The sequence below is a fragment of the Pelodiscus sinensis genome, chromosome 25 (assembly GCF_052426305.1).
Source record: "Pelodiscus sinensis isolate ZL-2025 chromosome 25, ASM5242630v1, whole genome shotgun sequence".
Classification (NCBI taxonomy): Eukaryota; Metazoa; Chordata; order Testudines; family Trionychidae; genus Pelodiscus; species Pelodiscus sinensis.
In genome coordinates, this window is record NC_143076.1 from 17301675 (window position 1) to 17324680 (window position 23006).

The 23006-nt window shown below is 45.9% G+C and overlaps 1 protein-coding gene across 4 annotated transcripts in view; it reads left to right on the forward strand.

Annotated features, from left to right (window-relative positions):
* The window catches only part of ARHGEF12 (Rho guanine nucleotide exchange factor 12), a 112947-nt gene extending 100955 nt beyond the window's left edge, over window positions 1-11992 (forward strand). For all 4 annotated transcript variants that reach the window (XM_075909528.2, XM_075909529.2, XM_075909526.2 and 1 more), the window contains 4 exons: window positions 2172-2654; window positions 5819-6129; window positions 6960-7032; window positions 7634-11992. In XM_075909528.2, coding sequence (XP_075765643.2) covers window positions 2172-2654; window positions 5819-6129; window positions 6960-7032; window positions 7634-7644 — 878 coding nt within the window. In that variant the 3' untranslated portion in view covers window positions 7645-11992. The remainder of the gene's footprint in view (window positions 1-2171; window positions 2655-5818; window positions 6130-6959; window positions 7033-7633) is intronic.
* The last annotated feature ends 11014 nt before the right edge of the window (window positions 11993-23006 follow it).

Below are 23006 nucleotides of genomic sequence, written 5' to 3' on the forward strand. Positions count from 1 at the left end.
ACGCTTATGTTCCTATCTGGCTGCAAGGCAGAGTGGGCTAGACATGAAGACTGAGCTTCACTTACATTGCAGATACTGGCTCTTTACTTCGGGCAAGTCTTTCTCTGCCTTTTGTGTGCCCATCTATCACACTGGAAAAATAACACCAATTAATGAGGTGTTCTTTGTGCGCCAAGAGAACGAAGTGCTTTGAAGGTGGAGGAACACAACAGAGCTTCATGCAGGAAGTGCTGAGGATTGTTATTTCAGGCACAAACATTTTTAAGCAACCTACAATTAACCTGTGGGACTCATTGCTTAAGGCAGCGAGTGGCCAGCGGTATTCAAAAAGGGATTGTACATTTGTTTGGATTACAAGTACATCTAGAGTTCAAACTAATGAAGGGGTGTCTGTGTCTGTATCTGGTATGAAAGTGACACCCAACCTCATGCCATAGGCTGCAAACCAACCTCTAATTAAGGAATTTAGGCAGAACTTCCCCTATGAGCAGGTTGTTCCATGTTTTCTCACTTGACGATGTCTTGCATCTTCCTCTGAGAAGTCTGGTATTGGCCTGTGTCAAAGACAGGGCTATATGGACCACTTATCTGATCTGGTATGGTTATTCCTATGTTCCTAAATATGATCTCTCAGCTACTGTGCTGATGTTCATATGGCACGTAAACATGCGTCCTTCATAACTCTGAGATGGCCATGGTGCCTCTAAAACTCAGCTGTGCTACTGGGAGTGGTCTAACACTTCCTCATTACCTGGAGCTAAGAGGGCCATATACCTGCTTGGACTGAGTTCTTGTCTCATGCCTCTCCACCAGTCTCTAATAGGTTATACTCAGTCTTTTGAACCATATTATCAGATTTTTACAGGATCCAATGCATTGTTTTAAGGCTGGGTGCTTTCAAGTACAGATTGCACCTCCCAAATCCAGGATTCTCTCGTCCGGCAGCATCTGTTGTCCAGCATGACCCCAGATGTTCCTGGGTGAGAGAGCCCTGGGACAGGAGGGCCAGCAGCTGGGAGCCCAGTGTAACCCTGCGAGTCTGCTGGCAGCAGGGCCTCAGTAGCCAGGTGGATGGAGCACGATTGGGACTGTCTGCTGCCTAGCAGCAGGGCCAGGACTGTGGCTGCAGTAGCCCGGGAGTGGAAGCCAGCCATGGCAACCTGGCATAATCAGTGTGGCTGCGGCCATATGCTGCCCGGCAGCAAGGTTTGGGCAGGGGCAGGTGTTGGAGGGGGAGGGGGGAACGACCTCCTGTTGTCTGGCAAATCCCCTCTTCCGGGACCGGTCAGGTGAGAGCCAACCTGTATTTCTAATGCGTGAGCTCTTGCTAAAGGAAGATTGAGTGGGGAGGGCACATTAGATAATATCAGTGACCTAATGTCTGTCCTGAATGCTACAGTTTAGCAAGAAGCCCTCTGGCAATAGCAATCGGTCACTTTCTTTTTTCTGCAAATGCCTTCCATTCAGCTGAGTGGCTGCTTTGTGTTAGGAAGGATAACATTTCTCAAACAGTGAGTATTAGGTGACTATGGACTTAAAGCTGTCCTAAGCCCTTAAGACTACATTATGCGTCTCTGTTGGTACGTAGTCATTTTCACCTGAAACTCCAAAGAATCCTAGGATAAAGACCAAGTAAGACTCTCCCATATAATTTAGATATTATGAATGTTTGTATGGACTTGTTGGGATGCAAACTCTCCCTACATTTAGACCTTGAAGGTTATGCCATGGAAAGTAACTTTCCTTGAATCTGCAGTAGGATCATTACTTCAACCTGTGACGTTAATGGTCTGATAACCGGAACATTCCTAATACACCCCACGTGAGGTTCAAGGGGACAGCAGCATGGCCAGCATCATGTAGCAATTGGAACTGGGGACTGGAAGTCAGGGGATTTGGGTTCTCTTGGCTATCGCTAACCAGCCTGTGCCTTAGTTCCCCCCCTTAGTTTCACCTTTTGTGAAACAATTTGAGATCCCGTGATACAAGACACACAACGCTCCAACTGTTTCTTTGTACCCCGTCCCCCACCTTTGCAGCAGTAGCAGTGAGAGAAGAAGTCACATAGAGCGCTCTTTCAGGAAGAGCCCAGGGAACATCAGTGTAACTGCAGACACAGTGGAAACGGCGTATACAGTTGCGTGACTGTTCCGTGCTCCTTTTCCTTGCAGTGGGCTTGCTAAAGCAGTTGTTGATGCAGCATCTGGGCATGTCTGAGAAGGGGACGCTGGAAGGCTGGCAGCGTTTTCCTAAGTTTAGGACCGTTTCCCGAGGGGCCCAGGCACAGAGTGGAGTTCAGGATGGACTACAGCCTTCTGATGACAAGATGCAGCAGTCTGGAACAGACGGGATGCATCCCAGAACAGGCACTAATGAATCCTCCGCTTGTTATGGCCTCCGGACTTCAGCCGAATTCCCAGCTTCACAGGATGCTGTGCAGCTGGGATCTAGACACACCAGGTCTAGTAACAGTTTAGTCACGGACCATGTGAGTATGACCCTGGAGACCCCTGCCACCGAGCTGGAAGGGGGGGGTGCTGATGACAATGGAGAGCACTTCTTTGATGCTCATGAGGCCCACAGCGATGAGACTCCATTGGAAGGTGAAGTAATGGAGAGAAAGGAGGAAGAGGAGGTACACATACGGATCTCAGGTGAGCATATCCTTTTGTACACGCTGCACTAAATTTATAGCCAATCCCGCTCAAATGCCAGACACGTTATTGTGTTCAGATAAGAAATCTATAGGAAATATGTTTCTTAAAGTGAAGCACAGTTATGCTCAGAGCTCGACAAATTGTACAATCTACTCACCCGTGGTGAGTAGATTGTAACCTGGAAGAGCCGGGTTCGGGTGATCTGCGCATGCGCAGATTGCTGGACAGCACAGCTGGCGAGCCCTGGTTATGCTTTCCTGGTAGACTCTCCCTTGCTGACGCAATAGAGGACACTTAAACATAGCTCTTCTCATCTTTGAACGTGTCTTAATAACTAGTGTGTTATATTTTAAAAGTTATGTACAAACACAAACTAATTTATTCCCACAACCCCCTGAAGTGTAGCTAATTAAAGGAGAAACAGATATTGCTAATGGTTTAGCACAGGTTACAGCTGAAGAAACTGGGAATTTCTGGCTCTTGCCCATGTGAGTCAAAAGGGAGAGTCTGCAGACAGCATACTTTTACCATGGATCTCTCCAAAGCTATATCCCACAGTCTCCCATTTCAGACTCCATTAAGTGGTGGTGCTCATCTCCATTCCCAAAAGTATGGCAACATATGCTTGTTACCAACTATCAATGCTCTGTCACCCCGCAGAACATCATGGGGACTTAGTTGAATACCGAAACTTACAAAATAACTTTCTCTTTGGATGTAGTCATAGCACTTCCTGAAATGTTTCTCCACCACATGTCAGAAGATCCAACTCTGGCTACATCCTACACCATGATTGCCGATATCATTTTCCATCTCACTAACACGCTACCAATAGTAGTGACTGCAGAGGCATCAGCTTGGGCTAGCTAAGTGTGGCTGTACCCAGGAGTTCAGGCAGCCTTGTACAGCCCTTGCTGGAGCTCAGACCATTGTGTCCTCACTGCTCTTCGTAATGCGTTGGCTTTAAGAGCTATCTACACAATCTGTACATTCCATCCCTGGTTGTAGGGAAGTCACCTGTGAGGCATGACTATGTATATAGAGCTCCTTCAGGATCCTTTAGACAGCAAACTGGAATGTCTCATCTCTTCCTTCTTGCTACATAAAAATATGTAGACAGAACGTTATTTTCAAAGAGCAGAGAAATGATGGTTTGGTGCTGTACAGTGAGTCTCAATAGCGCAACGTAGACCATGTCACTTCAAATGTGTGACCCCTTGGGATAACTGTGCGGGGGGGCGGGGGGGTTCTAGTCTACTAGAGTTCTTTGAGGGGGGTCATCAAGCATGTGGGCAGTATTCAGTAGATATAGTATACTTGGATTTCCAGAAAGCCTTTGACAGAGTCCCTCATGAAAGGCTCTGAAGCAAAATTAGCTGTCATGGGATCATCGAATCATAGGGCTGGAAGAGACCTCAGAAGGTCATTGAGTCCAGTCCCCAAATAAGAGGAAAGGTCCTCATAGATTGATAACTGGTTAAAAGACAGGAAGCAAAGGATCGGAATAAATGGTCAGTCCTCAGAATGGAGAGGCGTAACTAGTGTCCACTACAGCTCCATACCGGGACCAGTCCTATTGAACACACTCCATAAATGGTCTGGAGAAAGGGGAAAGCAAAGTTTGCAGATGATACAAAACTGCTCAAGGTAGTGAAGTCCTAAGCAGACTGTGAAGAGCTTCAAAAGGATCTCACAAAACTAGGTGACTGTACAGCAGTGTTGATAAATGCCATGTAATGCATAGTGGAAAACATAGTCCCAACTATGCGTCTAAAACAATGGGGACAAAATTAGCTGTTACCATTCAAGAGAGGAATCTTGAAGTCATTTGGGGTAATTCTCTGAAAACATCCACTCCAATGTGCAGTAGTAGCCATAAGCTAACAATGTTGGGAATCCATTTAAGAAAGGGGTAGAGAGTAAGACCGAGAATATCTTATTGCTTCTGTGTAAATCCATGGTACGCCCACATCTTGAATACTGTCTGCAGATATGGTTGCCTCATCTCAAAAAGATAGATCAGAAAAGGGCAACAGAAATTATTAGGGATATGGGGAATGACTGCCACAAGAGGAGAGATTAATAAGCCTAGGATTTGTCATTTTAGAAAAGAGGAGACGGGGCGGGGGAAGAGTATGACAGAGGTCTATAAAATTGACTGGTGACAAGTAAATAAGTAAAGGAAATAAGGAAAAGTTATTTACTTGCTCCAATAACACAAGAACTAAGGGTCACCAAATGACATCAATAGGTAGAAGGCTAAAAACAAACAAACAAACAAAAGGAAGTACTTCACACAGTGCACCTGTAGAACTCCTTGCCGGAGGATGGTGTTCTTTAACATTCAGCAAAAAAGAACTGATAAATGCATGGAGGAAAATTATGCCTTTTGTTTCATATCTTTTAACCTGTTACTTGTCCTTGAGAGGACCTTCCCTCTAATCCCATGACCCCTTATTTTGCTTAAGAGCCCGGGTGAGAGATCTTATCTAATGCTTTCTGAAAGTCCAAGTACACTGTAGCCAGTGGATCAATGTTTGTTTGACCCCCTTACAGAATTCCGATTGAGGCATGATTTCCCTTTATAAAGCATGTTCGTTTGTGTCTGATCATTCTATTCTTTACAATGGTTTCAACCAATTTACCTGACACTGAAGTCACATTTACTGGCTTGTAATTACTAGTCCTCTGATGCCTTTTTTAAAATTGGCATCCCATTAATATTGCCTATTTTATAGAACTTTTTAATGCCAGCCTAAATTTGAGCATAACTGATCTGAACATCTCTCAGAAACAGCAGAATGAATGCCACTTAGACACTTAGCAGTATGATTCGAGAAGGCATGGATTCTATTGTTGTAATGAACAGCATATTGAATATTTCTGATGAGAAAAACCGAGCAACAGACCATATGGTTCTCAAACAGACCCTACATACATCTTTAATGGTTCCCATTACGAACCAGTCTAATCCAGCCCAGTTCAGGGCTTGGCTCTGCCAGGTATTCTCTGATGCTTTATCTAGTCTGTTCCAAAACTTCATAAGAGATGAATTTTTCACCACTTCCCTTGAAGTCTGATTTTAAATTGTCTCTCTAGTTCACGGACTTTTAGCAGTTTGTTGACCTGGCGTTGCTAGTACAAAACTGTTTTCTTAATAGGAAATTATTTGATCCTTGATGGATATGGAACTGTGCAGGAGAGCTCTACGGATGAGGAGGTATCCTCGCTAGTTCTGCAGTACACTGCAGGTCACTCTTCTTTGGACTCGGCAAACCAGCAACCAGTTTCCCCACAAGACGCCCAGTCAGACGAAGGGAGCTCCTCATTTGCTGAGGAATTTATGGCCTCACGCTGGGCACAGGTGGACGAATTGTGCTCCGATGGACAGAGCCCCCACTTCTCAGTAGAGTCACGTATCCAGGTGATGCAGTACATTCAGAAGATAGAGGCTAACCTTGAACACCTAAAGGTACACCGCTTTTTTTAATGATTCAGATTTCAGTGCTTATGTAGTGTTTTTAAAAGGTGCAAATTGGGGGGAGAAGACACGAACCAGGAGAAGTGTAAGATCATGAATACAGTGCTTGTGTGATCAGACGAGAGAGAGAGAGCAGGAGTGTATGCTTGGATGATCTCCATGGATGGGTTTGAAACGGTTTCCTTGTCCTAAATCCCATGGACAGGAGAAACCAGGAGCACTATAGACACGTGTGTGGATGTTAAATACATGTATGTTCTGTTGCAAACAGTTTGGAGATGCAACAGTTCTCCAAAGTGAGAAATGGAAATGAATGCAGTGGGTGTTACAGTAAGGTTGAAAAAAGAGTGGGAAGGTAGACCTACCCCAAGGCATAAGAAATATAAATAACTGACCTGGACATGCTTGCCCATTACTACTTACTAATGCTAATGTAAAAACAGAGTGGAAAGCCCCATTGTGCCAAGAGTATTTCAAAGTCAGTTTCGCTACATCTTGGGGATTCTATCCCATTTTGAGGTTTATTCTTCGTCTGCCACAGCCACACAGAACGTGAATAGTATTGTTTTCTGGAAGACAGGCCAGCTAATTGTGGCAACAGGGAACTTTCCTGCTCTAATGTAAAGAAGATCCAAAAGGAATCGGGGATTGCTTAGACGATTTTCCCCAGTGGAGGAACTTCTCGCAGGAGTTAGTGATGGAAAGTATTTAGCAACATGAGTATTACAATCCAGTCACCTCCCATTACATTGTTTCCTGCTCTTAGCGCTAGAGATTCACTGAGGTCAGAAATAAAGAGCCACGTGGGTTTTGTCTTTCAGGAAGTTGAGGAAAATTACGCCACTCTCCTTCGCCAAAGGCCGACTGGATCAGCCCCCACAGATGAGCATTCAGGTACATGAACAACACATCATCCCTTCTCCCAGGGGCTCTTTCTAAATGATAATGTATGTTGTCATTGGATGCTGACCCCAAGTACCACGGACAACGACAGTTATTAATCTTTCAAGCAAAAGCCTTGGGAGATTTTTATTATGGCTTCAGCCTGTCTGGAAGCTGCTGGTTCCACAACAGCATAAATCAAACCGATCCATCTTGGATCTGCTGATCATGCATTGTCTTCACTGGAACGAGTGAAGTAGGAGGCGCATCTCTTCACTTTCCGGTTCCCCCAGCTGCAATCCTCATTTTAATAAGATGCTCGGCTTGTGGTTTGGATCCACTTGGGGACTGAAGCCAGATGAATTAGATGGTAACATCTTCCGGATAGGCCCCTCTCCCTTTTTGGTGTGTAAGGCACCATGTGCCCTGTTGAAACCATGCACAGCAGCATCCTGGCTCCCTTTCAATTTGGTTTGAGCAGATATCTGTGATGCTGGCACACGCTGTTATCCCCGCAACCAGTGCTCTTGGAATTGGCGGCGCATTCTGAAGGGTTGGCGATGCTCACTCCTCTCGTGGCCTGTTTCTCCCTTACCGTCTCTTTCCCTTTCAGATGAAAGTTAGTCATGTTTTCTGGAAGCGGCTGAAGGTTGGATGAGCGTGTTGGCCTCACATCAGTGCCTCCTCGCTTCCATGCGGACTGTGGGACGAGAGCGTGCTGTCTGCGGCCCATCCAAGTGCTAAGCATGCTCCAGCAAAGTGGGGACGCGGCAGCTGCATTAGTGTGTCAGTGAAGGGAGCCTCTTCCGTTCTCGCCTCCTCCTCTTGCTATGAGAAATTCTGTTTTGACTCAGAACAAAACAAAAACCAAACCAAATGTACAGAGCTTTTGGGTGTAGGATATAAAAATGTATTTAGACATTTAAAAAAATCAATGTATTTATTTGACTTCATTCCGTGTATCAAAAGCACATTTTAATTTTTTTTATTTGCTTATTGTTTTAATGGGGTAGTGGCGGTTCTAGCCCTTTGAATCTAGTGCACCCTGGATCCTATTGCTCCAAAACCAGAGTTCAGAGCTGAGAAAGGGGGAGGGATGTATTTGTGTCTTGATTTCACTGGATTGGACTCCATGCTCCCTGCTGGCAACCCAGCTGCCACACAGAGTTATTTAACAAGGTTTTCTGATGACCTTTGGCGGGAACGAGCTACATTCAACAGCCTGTGAATTGGTTCCGTTTGGAGCGAATGCCTGTTCTTCGTAGCTCATGTGCAATGAGAATTCTCCATGCACTAAATAGCCAGGCACTTGAAACTGACAAACCATTTTCCCCCCCTCAGTGGTCTCCTTGGGGAGAAGGAGATGGGTGGGCAGGAGGAAGGAGAAAGCTGGGTTTAATTTTTTTTCTTGACTTTGTGGGCCTTGATAACGGGCTCTGATTTTAAAACGATCAACAATATTTGGAGCTCCAGCACTTGTATAACTGTTCACTGGATCAAGCAGGAAAAAATGCAAACCCAGAAATGTGGGGCGGGAAAGGGTGTCTCACTATATCACTACTGAATGAACCTTGGCTGCCATGTTAGTCAGTCACAGGTACTGCTGATGATAGGGCCAGTAAATGTTAGTACCTGGAGATGTATCTTGCTGAGTTTCATGGCGGTGGGGGGTGTTTATGTTGTTGTTGTTGGTTTTTTTTTTTTTTTGCACTGATTGTACCAAAGTGCTCTCGGATTGGAACAGATAGGTGCATTGCAGAGAAGGAAGAACTGCTAGAACCGGACCCATTTCTCTAGCACTTCTCATAGGCCAATTCATTCCAGAGTGGGCAAAAGACTTAACACTGCAAAAATGCAAGCTGAGAACAGAACTAGCACTAGACACTCCAGACTGGTTATTGGTAGTGCCTGCCCTGAGACTGGTACTAGGGTGGGCACAACCTGCTAGGAGACAGATGGTTCAGGATTTTCCTAGCCTCACAAACGTCTGGAATCACAGCTACGTTAAAGTATGCACCGTACATTCATTCTTTCTTTCTGCAATAGGGGACCCAACTTTAAGACCATTTCACCAACCGGAACCGAATAACATGCCAGACCTATAAATCCTCTTGCCATGTGAATGCTGTAACAAGACAGTGTGCGTTACTGCATGGACCATGATGTGCTTGGAAGTATCTTTGGTCAGTGTAAAGGTCATTCTTCCTGCTCCATTTTCCCTGTAGCGAATGCCGGAGAATCAACATTGCTTTTCCACTCTTGTGAAGCAAAAGCCAATTGGGTGTGTGCTTTCTCTCAACAAAAGAGCTTCTCCAGGTTGATACTGGTTGAACAGAGAAGAGTTTGGATCCACTTCACAAACTGGGGCCATTGTAGAGCAGGGAGGATTCTCTCGTAGAAGTGAAGTGATGCTTGATGTTTCACCAGGAGGATCTCCATAAGCCCGGTGGTTTCTGTCTAGACTGGCAGAAGCATCCTCTGGCTAGTGCCACACTACGGAGTCCTGTGTTACACCCCTATCAACATACTCTCAGCGTCCGTTAGGGGCTTCCAGGCTCAGACGGGCAGGAGGTCTGCACCCACCCGTATGGCTCGGTTCGTTTTAAACATCTAGGCTTGCTCTAATGAAGCCAGAAATTAAACTGCTGTAACAGATGGTGCCTGATACCATGCGGCATGTCCTTTTGCCTGATCCTGCCACAAAGATGTATTGATCCAGAGCCAGGCTTAGGTTTTGATGCCCTTTTCATGTTATGGCTATTGTTTCCTCCCCCTCGCCCTCTTCTCTCCATCGGCGTGGTGCACGTCTCTGACAAGGATGCACAGGAGATCGGATTTTCCCGCTCCAGGAATTGGAGCAGTTGCTGTAGCCCTACCATACTAGCCTGTATAATTCGTTTGCAGAGCAGTCCACAATCTGCTTGAGCCTAGATCCCCTCCTGCCTTTGGCTGCAGTGAATAAAGAGAGTTCAGATGCCCTGTCTGCACACAAGATTAAAGCCTGGTGAAGATGGAGCCTACGAGATCATCTTTGCCATTGTAACTTGAGACCAAGTCCTGAGATCACCAGCCTCTTAATAGGTGCAGGAATCTTAGTATTCATGACGCACAAAGAGCGCAGAGAGGAAAAACCTGTAATGCTGGCTTGGCTTAGGGTACAGTCTGCAATTCCATGGCCTTGGCTTGTCTGACTCCTCTGTCTTGCCTGCACTAGTACTTGGGGGTGGGGGAGACTCTCCTTCCACTCTGTGTGCGCGTGAGGGTGGGAGGGGAAGCTATCCCACCTTTCAGTGTTGGTGCAACTCCGCAGAAGGTGGCAACAGTGGAAGGGCTGGTAAGCCAGAGCATAGCTGTTCCCCTTACTGTGTCATCTAGACTTGCTCTCATGTTACTATGACTGGAGTTGCAGGGGGGAAGAGAGCTCCCTGAAAATGTTAGCTTAGCCATCGCCTTTGGTCCTGCAAGAGGGGAGGTGGGATGTTGCCTCTGCAGCCTCTCCAGATGGGTAAGGGGAAGGGTCCCAGTTCTCAGCTGTGGTAATGGTGGGAAACGAGGGAATCTTCAGGCTGATGGGAGTGGCAGAGAGGAGATATTGGGAATCTTCTTGAACTAGCAACGAAAGGCGCACTACGTAGAACCCAGCTTCCCGGGAAGTGATGGGTTGCGCTATGCCTACTCCTGCTTGCTTTTCCCATATTGATCAATCTCGTGTTAAGGGCATTATTCCTTGATTTCCCCAGCACGGTGACCTGAAATCACTGGGGATTCCACATCTACTGTATCGCAGACTCCAGACGTGGTTCGTTTTGGAGTGGAGTTGCAGGGCTGAAGATGAAATGCACTTTTCCATTTTCTCCTTTGTATTTGCTTTGTAGCCATGGGTTATCCCTTCCGTAAATTCCCCTTTCCAGCCCGGCTCGAGGTGATCTGGCCTGTGATTGTGAGTTCCCTTTTTGGATTGGGTAGCAGTCTCTGCTACGATTCCGTGCTTTTCTAAAAGAAAAGATGCCTCGGGGTTTTTCATCAGGAAAGGTTGCTACAGTGCACTCTGCAGTCCTTCTGAGGAGCGTGTTTATCTGGTGTTACGGGATCTCGTTTGTGGGGCTACAAAGAATTGGTTGTATGTGTTTGTAACGGTCCGAGGATCTTGCCCCACAAAAAGGGGCATGATACAGATGGCAATATTATTTAGGCAACATTTGCTCAGGTTTCTCTGTGTTGCTTTCTCTGTAGGGAGAGGAGATCCAAAAATTTCAGGGGCAGGAACAGAGAGGATGATTAGGTGTGAAACCCCAGGGTCTGAGTAATGTAGACACCCTGGTCAACTTTTACACTGCATCCCCCCGCCTTTTTCCAGTGTTTCCAACAGAAACACAACATCCATAAAACAGACCCTTAGAGTAACTAGGCCCCTTTGGGTGGAAGAGCTGTCTTGCCCAGGTGCCTATGTAGGTGAGCCCGGATTAGAGTCCGTGTTGATGGTAACTGATTTTGCCTTGCCTCCTCCACTCCCCCAAGAAATCCTTTTCTTTTCCAGGTGCCAACTGACAAGCAGATGTACTGCAAAAGGGATACTGCAGCCAACACACTGCTGTTTTTATTTTGAATTAAGTCTTTTGGAATTCTCTTCCGACTAGAATATTTTTATTTTCTTTGTACACCTTACAATCATGTACTCTTAACAGAGATTTACTTTAAAGAGAAGAAGAAAAAAGTCTGGAAATAGTCTTTAAAAATACAAAAAAAATCTTTATTAATAATCTTGTATTTTTACTGATCATGTTTGAATGTCTAAAGACTTTATTGTTCTAATTATCCAGATGTATGTTTGTAAAATAGCTCTTTTATGGCTTAGCGAATAAGGTTGTATGTTTCTGGAATTAAATATTGGTCATTTAAAATATTTCTGTTTTCAGGAGCTGGGAAATAGAAAATCTAAGCATTCAAATATCATTAAATAAGCTTAAAGGAACCAAGTCCTTAACTGGCTTTTTTTGTTTTGTTTTGGGGTTTTTTTAATTGCCCAGACCTTGGCAGGACAAACTGTTCCAAAGAGAGAACTTGATTGACAGTGGAAGCTTTTTATTTGGTACAACCATTGATGCAATTGCTTGGGGAGTAGATTCTTTCTCACAGTTAACACTATTGTTCTTATTGATTAGTAACTCTTCCCTGCAGAGCCCCCGTTGGTATCCGTGACGGTTTAGACATTCTGCTCCAAGTAACCTATGTCTAGACATGGTGTGTACCCTGGCCAGCTGGAGAACGGTGTGCCGCTGTGCTGGTAAGAGGATGCTTTCAAAGCCTTGTCAAGCTAAAGAGTCTGCTTTTTGGCTCTGGAGTTCCACACCGTCGTCCTCTCCCACTGAGCGGCCAGCATCTCTGCTTCGTACAGGCAAGTGGTCCCTGCTGGTTCCACAGAAATAAGTGTTCTGGCCAGGTGAGCTGCTTGTTCGTGTTCAGTGAGTTCACCTTCACTTCGGATGCCATCTTTATCTGGCCCCCTCCCTAAACTTACAAGCAACACGGGAATGTTTCCAGACACCAAAACCTCTCTCCTCATAGAGCCTTTCGCACATCTGCTATCAGTCCACTTGATTTTGGTGTCTTCTGATATCTGTGGTCAAAGATCCTTTATTAACATAGGCCTTGTCCAAGCCCCTTGGGAGTATATAGGAAACTTTCTGTTGGTTCCTATGGGCTTTGAAGCAGACCATATAACTTGGTAAGAAACTCACGTCATGGAAACAGGCTGTGGTGCACATTTCCGTTTTCAGTTGCCTGTCTGTGACACAATGCGAGCAAGATCCATTGATTCACTCCCCCTTTTGAGAGCATATGCTTAAATCCGGTGTCTCTTTGCTTGTGTGCCACTTGGCTGTCAGATAATCCCAGCTTGGTAGGAATGGCCCAACTAGCAACACCTGTTTTTTGTTCTCCACACTTCCTGCCCCTTAACACTTCTCTCTCACTTGACACTTAGTGCTGATGAGCCCTGCTCTATACAGGTACCTCCTGCTGATAGTGAATGGTATTCCAACCACACCCTAGATACGTGTGCCTTTTATGATGAGGTATCTGTACCCCATTCAACTCCTGGTAAGACATAAATACCAACTTCTTGGTTCGGTAAAATGTTTGTTTCCAGTGAATTCCAGTCTCGGCGCATTTAAAATTGCCTGAAGCTTTAACTGAGTGGCTACGTTTTCCGTTAAAAACATTTTCGGAACAGAGCATCTAGATTGGCACAGACGCTTTTCTGCAAAAGCACTTTTTGCGGAAAAGCGTCCGTGGCCAACCTAGATGCGCTTATGCGCAAAAAAGCCCCGATGGCCATTTTCATGATTGGGGCTTTTTTGCGGAAAACAAATCTCAGCTGTCTACACTGGCCCTTTTGCACAAAAGTTTTGCGCAAAAGGGACTTTTGCCCGAACGGGAGCAGCATAGTATTCCCGCAAAAAGCACTGATTTCTTACAGTAGGAAGTCAGTGCTTTTGCAGAAATTCAAGCGGCCACAGAATTCAAGCGGCCACAGACAGCTGGCAAGTTTTTCTGGAAAAGTGGCTGCTTTTGCGGAAAAACTGGCCAGTCTAGACACAGCCAGTGAGTATAAGGTTGTTCTCCATGTGTCTTGGTGAAACAATGGAGATGACATGGAAAACAATCCAGTATCAGGTGCGGGATGGACGAGATCATCTCACAGGTCTTTTATTCCCCTGAAACATGTTGTAATGCATACTAGATGCTCGTGATAGTTTGCTGTGTCTGGTGCAATGGTTCCCAGCTGCGGCGGCTCTGGAGGCCAGGGCTGAGATACATGGCTCTTGCTGCCGCTGTTGTGAAAGGTGTGTCCTGCCCTGGCTCTCAGCCAATCAGTGCTGGGCATGGGCGAGGTCTCCTCCCGGCCGCAGAAGAGTGCTTCCCTGCGTGGCGGGAGGGAAGCGCTTCTCCGCGACCAGGAGACCACACGCCTCACGGCCCTCCCCCTGCACAGTGAACCGCTCTTCTGCAGCTGGGAGGAGACCCCGCCCCTGCCCGGTGCTGGCTGGCTGAGAGGTGGGGCAGGACGCACCTCTCCCAACAGCCGCGGCAGGAGGGGAGGCGTTGAGCGGTATACCCCAGCCCTGGCCCCCAGAGCTGCAGTTACTTGGGCAGCAGCGTAGGCCTGGGTGAGGCAGGCACTGGGGGCTCCAGGGGCAGAGCTAGTGCTGGGGGGCTCTGGAGACTGATCTGTTGGGGAGGTGGGGTTATGAGGGCAGAGCTGACATGGGGGCTTTGGGGATGGGGCTAATTTGGGGGGCTGGCACTGGGAGAGGCTGGGGGGGTTGTTGCAGTGGGGCTCTGGAAACAGGAGGCTGGTATTGGGGATCTGCTGGTGGGGGGGCTCTAAAGGGTGGGGGGCTGGCATTTGGGGGGGTTAAGTGCAGAGGACTGGGGGGTCAGTGGCTGGCACTGGGGGAAAGGATGGAGGGTTTGGGGTTAGGGCTGGTGCGGGGGGCTGGGCTTTTGGTGGACTGGCAACATTTTATTTGCATTTTCATCATTTGAATAATGAATACATGAATATGCAAATAAAACGTTACTGTCTGCCAAAAGTTTGTGAATGGGTTTGTCAGTCCCTGGTATCAAAAAGGTTGGGACCCACTGGTCTAATGAATGCTCAGGCTTTAGGAAAAGCCTGATCATGGCACTACCCGCGCTTAACCTCCCCCCCCCATCCCACAATGCTGGTTCCCTGTGATCAATAAGTGTATTTAATATTCTTGTGTGTCACATCCTTTGACTGTGGTTCTTTGCTCCTGTGGGCTGCGTGTGGCAGTCTCAATGGGAAATCCACAGGCTAGCTGTTGCGGATAAGTGGCGTGTAAGCAGTTCAGTGCATTCAGCTATGCCCAGGCAAAGGGAAGCATTTGACCTGGGAAATGAACCATTTTCTTCCACACAAGTAACACTGTCCTAATTACCCTACAAAGGACTTTCCTTGGTGCCATCGCCCCTTTCATTTGCATTGAGGCCAGGAATGCCCCGACGTGGTGTTTTATTGCTGGTCCCAAAGATGGAGTTCTCTTGGTGATGAAAGTCAAACAATTGGACTTTCAGCCGCACGCGTATGAAAGCTGCACCTCTGTCTGTAAACGGGAGCATTATACCGCAGGAGGTTCCCAATAGCAAGTGATCTATTAGTATTGCTGCTCGCATCTGTAAGATACTCGTGATCCTCACTAATTAGGGTTGGGGAGTTAATGGGTCACAAGGGGTTTGCCAATGGGAGTTCAGTCTTCACACTGTATTTTGGATAGGAGTGTAACCCCATGTATTCTTTTACTGGAGAGTTTGTTGTTGTGGGTTGTTTGTTTAAAAAAAAAAAAAAAAAAAAAACCATTTCCTTCCCTGTGACACAAATAGGAACTTCACGAGCGCTTCAGACACATGGAAGTGGGTCTATTTGGGAGTGAAATTAGATCAGTCAGTTTCACTTCTCATTTCTAGTCAGTTGCACTTTCTCCTACTTTTGCTTTGTTACATAATGAGGTTGCCTTGTGGTTTCCAGCACCATAGCAGGATGTTTAAGTCCAGCCTGAAGCATTGCCTAGTGCAATTTAAATTTTGGGGGATAGGGAGTTAAAAACTTTTATGCTCGTATTTTTAAGCAAAATCTAAATGTCGGCATAAAATATTCTGACAGCGCAAGGCCTTTTAATAAGGTGCTGAAGTGAAGGATCTGGCAGTATATTCGTTATCCAGGTATCCTGGGCTATTTTTCCCCCTTACACATAACTATGAGCACTGGAGTTGTCTCGCAGAGAGGCTAAAGCTTTATACAAAGTGTCTGTCAAACCATTTCTCAGGTGGCTATAAAACTCCATTAGGCCTTCATGTTACTGCTTGTTTGCTTCCCCCAAAGTGAATGCTCGGCTGTTGGATGTGCTTTTTTTTTTGTTTTTTAAACTTGGCCTTTCGGGGAAGAAGTCAGACTTCTTCAGGCGTCGTTTTAAAATGGAGCTCTCACAAAACCCGCCAGGCGTATAAAGAGCTGTGGTGTTCCTGGATAAACAGACTTTCTCTCAAGCAGGGCCCGAGCTAGCGTGCAAAAAATAGCAGGGCGGATGGGGCAGGTCCAGCGGACGCTCAAGCTAGCCACCTGCGCTCAGACCCAAGGGGCTGGGCAAACTTCAGTACCTGAGTGCCTGGCTGAGCCGTATCATCCATGGAAGTAATCTCTGGTGATTGCCATGTTCCCTCCAATTTTTTCCACCCATGTGCGCTATAAATTTTACGTGCAGAGACATGTGGAGATGTGCACCACCAGTACAAACACATGCTGCTGGCTGGGAGAGCTCTGCTAATCAGCTGGGCGGCATTTGAATCTCTCCTGGGTGGCCGCCCAAGTGCTCAGCTTATAGGGAACGCTGGCCAACGAGGGAGCTTGGATTGGAGAGGTAAAAATGTGGCTGTTTCACCCCCAAATCGGGACAGGAGCTGGGGAGGGGGGTAAGAGGTGCCTTTATAAGAAAACGTTCCTGAGATCAGGACAGGCCCTATAAATTCAGAACATCGGGTCACTCTTGCTCAGCTGGGTGTAGCAGTGCTAGTTGTCCTATGGCAGCATGGATGCAAGTAGCAGCATAGATGCGGCTGCTTGCGCTTTAGTGCAGGTGATTTGAGCATGTCCTTCAGTGGGTTGTACAGAATCTCCTGCCCTGGCATCCCCACTGCTAGCTGTAGCTGGCCTAAGATGGGTAGGTCCCCTCCCCCCAAACTATAATCCCTCATTGGATTGGAGCATAAACACACCTGGAAGACCGCCAATGACTTTCCCGTGGTAAAATCCACACTACAGAAGACTGTAAATTGTGGGGGGAGACGGGAATGTGTGTTGCTCAGCAGTCGTTTTTCCTTCCTTCAGTAGAAATTGAAAGGGGATGCAAAAGTTGGCCTTGCTATTGAGGGTAGTTGCAGATTTTAATAGTGAAGATCTGTGCCAGGCCCTGTATTTTATTATCTTCCGAAGGTGGTCTACATAAATTCCCATTATTTAATGCTGTCCCTCTCCCTGCCCCCCTTTGGCTTCCCTGACATTTGACAAGGCCCCAGTCTAGATAACGAATGTGGAAAAGCCAAGGCTGATATTTTTACCAAACATTGGGAGTCCAGTGTGTCTCCTGCAATGTGTGCCTACACTGCTTTATTGCAATTGGTAATCTGAGCTCTGTAGTGCTTGCCTAATGAGGCTCTCTGTGTTTTGCCTATTTAAATGCTGTTTTTATCTATTCCCTCTGCTGCACCCTGGTAAATAAATTAGTCAAAATAAACCAATCAAGTGCTGTGACCTTGAACCCAGATTAGGGGGAGGAGCTTTGTAAAAATCGAAAGGTGCTGCATCTTTCAGGACTTCTTCAGCGGCAGAGTCAGGTCTCTGGGATTCGTTACCCAGCTTGCTGTCTGCCACTGTTATTGGAGTAGAGAAATGGGATCTAAAACTCCCAAGAGTCTGGCAGATGTTACACTTTGGACAAGCCTGCTTAAATTCTCTGGTAGCCTTTTTATACTGTTGTTGCAACATTCTGGCCTACCTGACCGGGATATTAGGGCTTGGGTGATATTTATTTGCACAGGAATAATGCTTAGAGGCCCCAGACCCGACTGGACTTGGTGCTGTACAGGCGCATCACAAAGACAGTCCGTGCCTCAAAGAGCTTGCAATCTACACTTTGCAAGGATCCCCTTTGCAATAGACGTGCAGTGTGCTCCACTCCCAGCTCGGTCCAGGGGGCCTTAAAATTAAGCTTCATGCCCGGGGATTCTCTCCCCTTCCCTCTGCCTTTCTTTGCCTCCTACGTATTTCCTTGTTCTCAATAAACTGGCAAGCAAGCTAGCACTGGTTTCCAAAGAGCGAGGGCAGGATTTATATCCCCTCTCGTTCCAGCTAAGATCTTCTATAGGATCGGCAGCCTTGTGCAGTCCCACTGCCTCCTTTTTCCTTTCGTCAGCTTGTCGGTGCAGTTCTTTTCCTAAAATGTTTCTGAAGGTTGGCCTAAAATGAAAGCTGTCTAGTCTCTGGCATAGGATCCAGCCAGCTGGTCTGATTATTGTAAGTGAATGAATGGCCGAGCCGGTTTCTCTGATGATGCAGAGAGAATGTGTCCCGCAGAAGTAGCGAGCTCTGATATCTCCAATTTAGGTGTGATCAAATATTTACAGCCAGTGACTGCCCAAGTGAAGTGGGAGGGGGGGTTGGAGAGACACCCCCATTGTGTGTCTGCATTTTGATGTTGGCAGTCTCCAGCTTTAAAACTTTCCAAATCCACTTAGGTTTGTTTTTTTAAAGGAAGGAAAATCTTTTCCCCCGCTGGGGCCCGCGTACCTTTTTGTGTGTTGAACTTTTGTCTCTGGACTCGTTAGTAATGGACAACAGCAGTGGCCTTTTAAGATTTCTCCGGCCCTGCTATAAGAGGAGGACTCTTTGAAAAGACTCTTTGCTATTCAATAGATTGTACCTCACAGAACAGGAGGGGGGTTTTAACGCCAGGACGGTGCCTGCAGCTGACAGTCTCTCTTCCTGTACATGGGGAAAATTGGGGGGAATTTAACTAAGGCTGAAGCCTTCCAATGTGGAATTCAGGCTGAAGTAGCTTGTTAGCAGAGGTGTTTTATGTGCAGGCTGAGGAACAGAGAGGGCTACAGGGCCATAAAATGTGGACCCATGGCCTGTCTGTCTCTCTGTAACCACAGGGTGAGTTTAATGCTGATCAGCTGCATGGCTGGTGAACTTTCATCACTTCTTGTCAAGAAACCTTGAAGTACAGACACACAATGCTTGGGGGTGTGTTGGGGTTTTTTTCTCCCTTTATAGGCAGCTCTCTGACTCCTGGTGTGAGGCCAGCACAGCCTGTAAACTGGCAGAAAAGAAGGGAACTGGGTTACTGTGCTGGAACTGGAGAACAGAGATGTAGGTCCCCCGGAGACATGAGCCATGGCCTGAAAAATGTAAAGGGATTTCTGAGGGGGAGGGGCTGATGGAACAGTGCATCAGCTGGAACCTTGCCTTCTACTAGCACCATCCAAATGATTCTGCATTGCCCTGTTGGGGCGCAGAGCTTGGCAAACAGGTTTTCAACCCCGCTGACCTACTTGGCCTTCGCTTGGCAAGCAATTTTGGATACTGTCCCCTGCTGGGCATGTCTGCAGCCAGAGCGTCTTGTCTAGTGCCATGGAAAAGCAATACACTGGCAATTGCCTCCCTCTGCCTCTCTCCTGTGAGAGAGCACCTATTTGTCCCCCACCCACCCAGCTGATACTTTACAGCTGCAAATCATTGGTGGGGCTTTGAGCAGAATAAAACACCCAGAATCTCTCCATGGCTTCCTTTTCAACTGCTTTGTTCCCAGCCGTCTGTGGCTCATTTAGCACAAAACATTTTCACTGATCAGTTTATTAAACCTCCTTGTTGGTATTTACTCAGAGCTTCTGAATAAATGGCATATAATAGAGCTTCATGGATGGGAGAGTAAATCTACATTTGTCGGCTCTCTGGAGGTTTTGCCGTAATTCATATGATGAGGTTATTGTTATTCGAGGCTATTAATCAGTGTGGGGTGGAGTTGCCCCCCCCGCCCCCCCCCCCGAAACTTTTGAATACAGGTTCCGCTTCCTAACCTGAAATAACACAGCCTTGAATTAACATGAAGAAGGAAAGCTTTGTTTTCCACTCTCAACCTCCAGTTTGGGCTATTGCTTTCTAGCCACTTTCAAAGGCATAGTTAGGTTCCTCCACCTGCCCTCAATATGAGCCTTATGAAGACAATGAGATTAAACACTCCTCTGTCTCTTTAATTTTACTTTGATATCTGGGCATACCCCTCCCCTCCCACGCACTCATCCTAGCTCTGAAGTCTAATTAGATGGCACTGAATGAGAGTGAGAGGTTTTGCTACCTTTTTACTGCGTATACAGATCAGGAGAGACCAGATCAACACAGAAATCTGGTCATAGAACTGCCTCTTAGAGCTGGCACCCACATTATCAATTTTTGCCTGCACTTATTGATACTGAGTCAGAGAGGTAGCCCTGTTAGTGTGATCTTGGCAAAAGAAAAGAGCAGTCAGGTAGCACTTTAAAGACTAACAAAATAGTTTATTAGGTGATGAGCTTTCATGGGGCAGACCCACTTCCGCAGATCACATTCTGAAAGGGTATGTCTACACTTGCACCCTCTTTCAAGAGGGGGATGCAAATGAAGACATTAGAAATTGCAAATGAAGCCGGGAATTAAATATCCCATGCTTCATTTGCATAATTGCATTATGGCGCTATTTCAAAATAACAGATGCTGTTAAGACGCGGCTATTTCGAGAGAAAACCGTTCTCTTGAAATAACCCTTATTCCTCATACAATGAGGTTTACCAGTTATTTCGAGAGAAGGCTTTTCTCTCAAAATAACCGCATCTTAACAGCATCTGTTGTTTCGAAATAGCCAAAGTGAATAGGTATGACTATTTTATAACAGAGGGACACAATGAAAGAAGGTTAAAAAATTACAAACTGACAATTCAGCTACATAGAACAAAAGGTGGGAGCGAGGGGGGAAGTGACAAGGAAGACTTCAGAATTTTTATTTATGCTCAAATTCAACATGTTGCAAATGGTCCTTAATCAAGATGATAATTATCTTACACATTACAAAGATAGCCTCCCCACCTTTTGATATACGTAGTGACCCCAGATTAGCCACTTAATTGATTCTTATAATAGCAATTTCCTTCTTCCTTGTCACTTCTCCCCCTCATCCCCAACTTTTGTTCTATGTAGCTGAATTGTCAGTTTGTAATTTTTTTAACCTTCTTTCATTGTACCCCTCTGTTACAAAATGGTCAGACCTATTCATTTTCAGAATATGATCGGAGGAAGTGAGTCTGCCCCACGAAAGCTCATCTAATAAACTATCGTGTTAGTCTTTAAAGTGCTACATGACTGCTTTTTTCTTTTTTGTTTTCTTGATACTTGTATGCTTTTTTCAGTGTAATCCATGCACATTGAGAACCAGAGTTATGCCAGGCAACTTGGTAGTTGAGAGACCCATCCTCCCTTTCTGTAGTAGAACTGGTACTTGAAATGTGTTCAGCTTTGGCCTGTTTCAGATGAAAAGGCTCAAGGATTTTGCCAGGTCAGGTTCCATAGTAATACATTGCAGCTGGTGGGAGATTTGGTGGTTTTCTTAAAGCCTCAACTGCTAGTTGTGTGAATGTAAGAAACTCATCTTTCTCTTAAGAGCATTTTTAGTCCTGGGGCTTACAGAGTGAAGTTTAAAAATATGACCTCAGAGAACATCCTAAAGGCTCAGGAACTGGAAGAAGTAAAAAAAGTGAATCCTAGAAATGGAGTGACCTCAAGAGGTCTTCCTACCCAACTTCGAAAGATACTTTGGGCTTGATGTACTTGGGCTTCCAGTGTGACTCTGAGATGAAGGTGCTCCACGTATCTGAAAATCAGCCCAAAGAACTGGCCACAAATTGAGGCATTATATATTGAAAAGTAAGACCAAAACAATTGACCGGGAGTCATGGTCCAACATGGGCCTAGAACGTGAGTTTCTGGAAGCCACTCCTCTGCTTGGGCCTCTAGTTTATCCATATGGCAGTGTGTGTTGAAACCACTCGCCTTTTAAGATCAATTATGGATTTGAACTTTGTCACTTTATTTCTACCCAATGTCTTTCAGCTTTCTACAGCGGCTGCTTTCTGTGGTTCTTCACTTCTCTGGCTTCATTCAAAGGGTTTTAAAATGCTTTGTATTCGAGGGAAAGGAAAATTCTGCTTATCTCGGCCAGCTCCAGCTTTGGTCTTTGCAGTGTTCTTGTACAATCGTAGCTTTGCTGCCCACATTTACTCGGCGGTGAAGCTCCGGAACAGATGTTTAATGTTCATACTGCAGTACTGTCTAGACTAGGACCCTATTCTGCTAGAACTGTCCAAATAGAGCAAGAGATGAGTTTGGTTTCAACAAATTACCTTGTGTATTGAAACGGTGCAAGAGGGAGAGTAGGAACGGAGTGTAAAAATGCTTTCGCCATGGTCCCATGTCTGGTCAATGGCATAACTAGGACTAGAACCTTTCGCTATAGTGTCTACTTAACCATGCTGCATGTTGGCTTGCCGATTAAATCAACTTGATTCTTCATGCAGGGAGGGTCCTTTTTTCTGGAGTGTTTCTCATTTTAAAGTCTTAATTCTTGTGCTTTCACCACATTTCAAAGAGGAGTGTTTTTTCTTTGACTACTTTTATTTTTTCTTTGGCACATGAATGAAACATACAGAAGAAAACATCTTTTGATGGCAGTAATTACAAGGGAATGAACACCAGAACAATAAAGAATCTGACAATCTGAATCAAGGGCACTACTTTGCAAACAGCGGTCTGGTGGTTTTTTTTTATTATGACAAAGAAATATGGTTACGGTATTAAACGCAACCTTCAGAGAGCTAAGTTCATTTCCTGTCACTACATGGACACCGCCCCCCACTCCGGTATCTTTGGGAAAGTTCTAGAATTCCCTGATCCACAGTGGTTATTTGGACACCTGATTCCCACTTGAAATCAATGAGTCAAACCCCTGAATGTAATGATCTGGGCTTAATATCTGTGTCTAGACCATGTTTCTGTTCATGAGGCCATGTCTTCACTTCCCGGAAGATCAACCCTGCAGCAGTTGATCTTCTGGAGTTCAATTTAGCTCGGCTTAAGGTATATAAACTCCAACTACGTGCTTTTATGTAGCTGGAATTGCATACCTTAAGCCAATCCTCCCCCGTAGCGTGGACCTGCAGTCTCCATCTTTAATAGGGGGTTAACAATCCTTCCTTTCTCCTACCTTTGTGTATTGATACTGTAAGCTAGTTTGCATACAGTCTTACCATGGGTACGATCAGCAACTCCTACAATGCGGCTCTGCTCTCAAGCTGCCTATACGCTACAAAGAAAAGTTGGA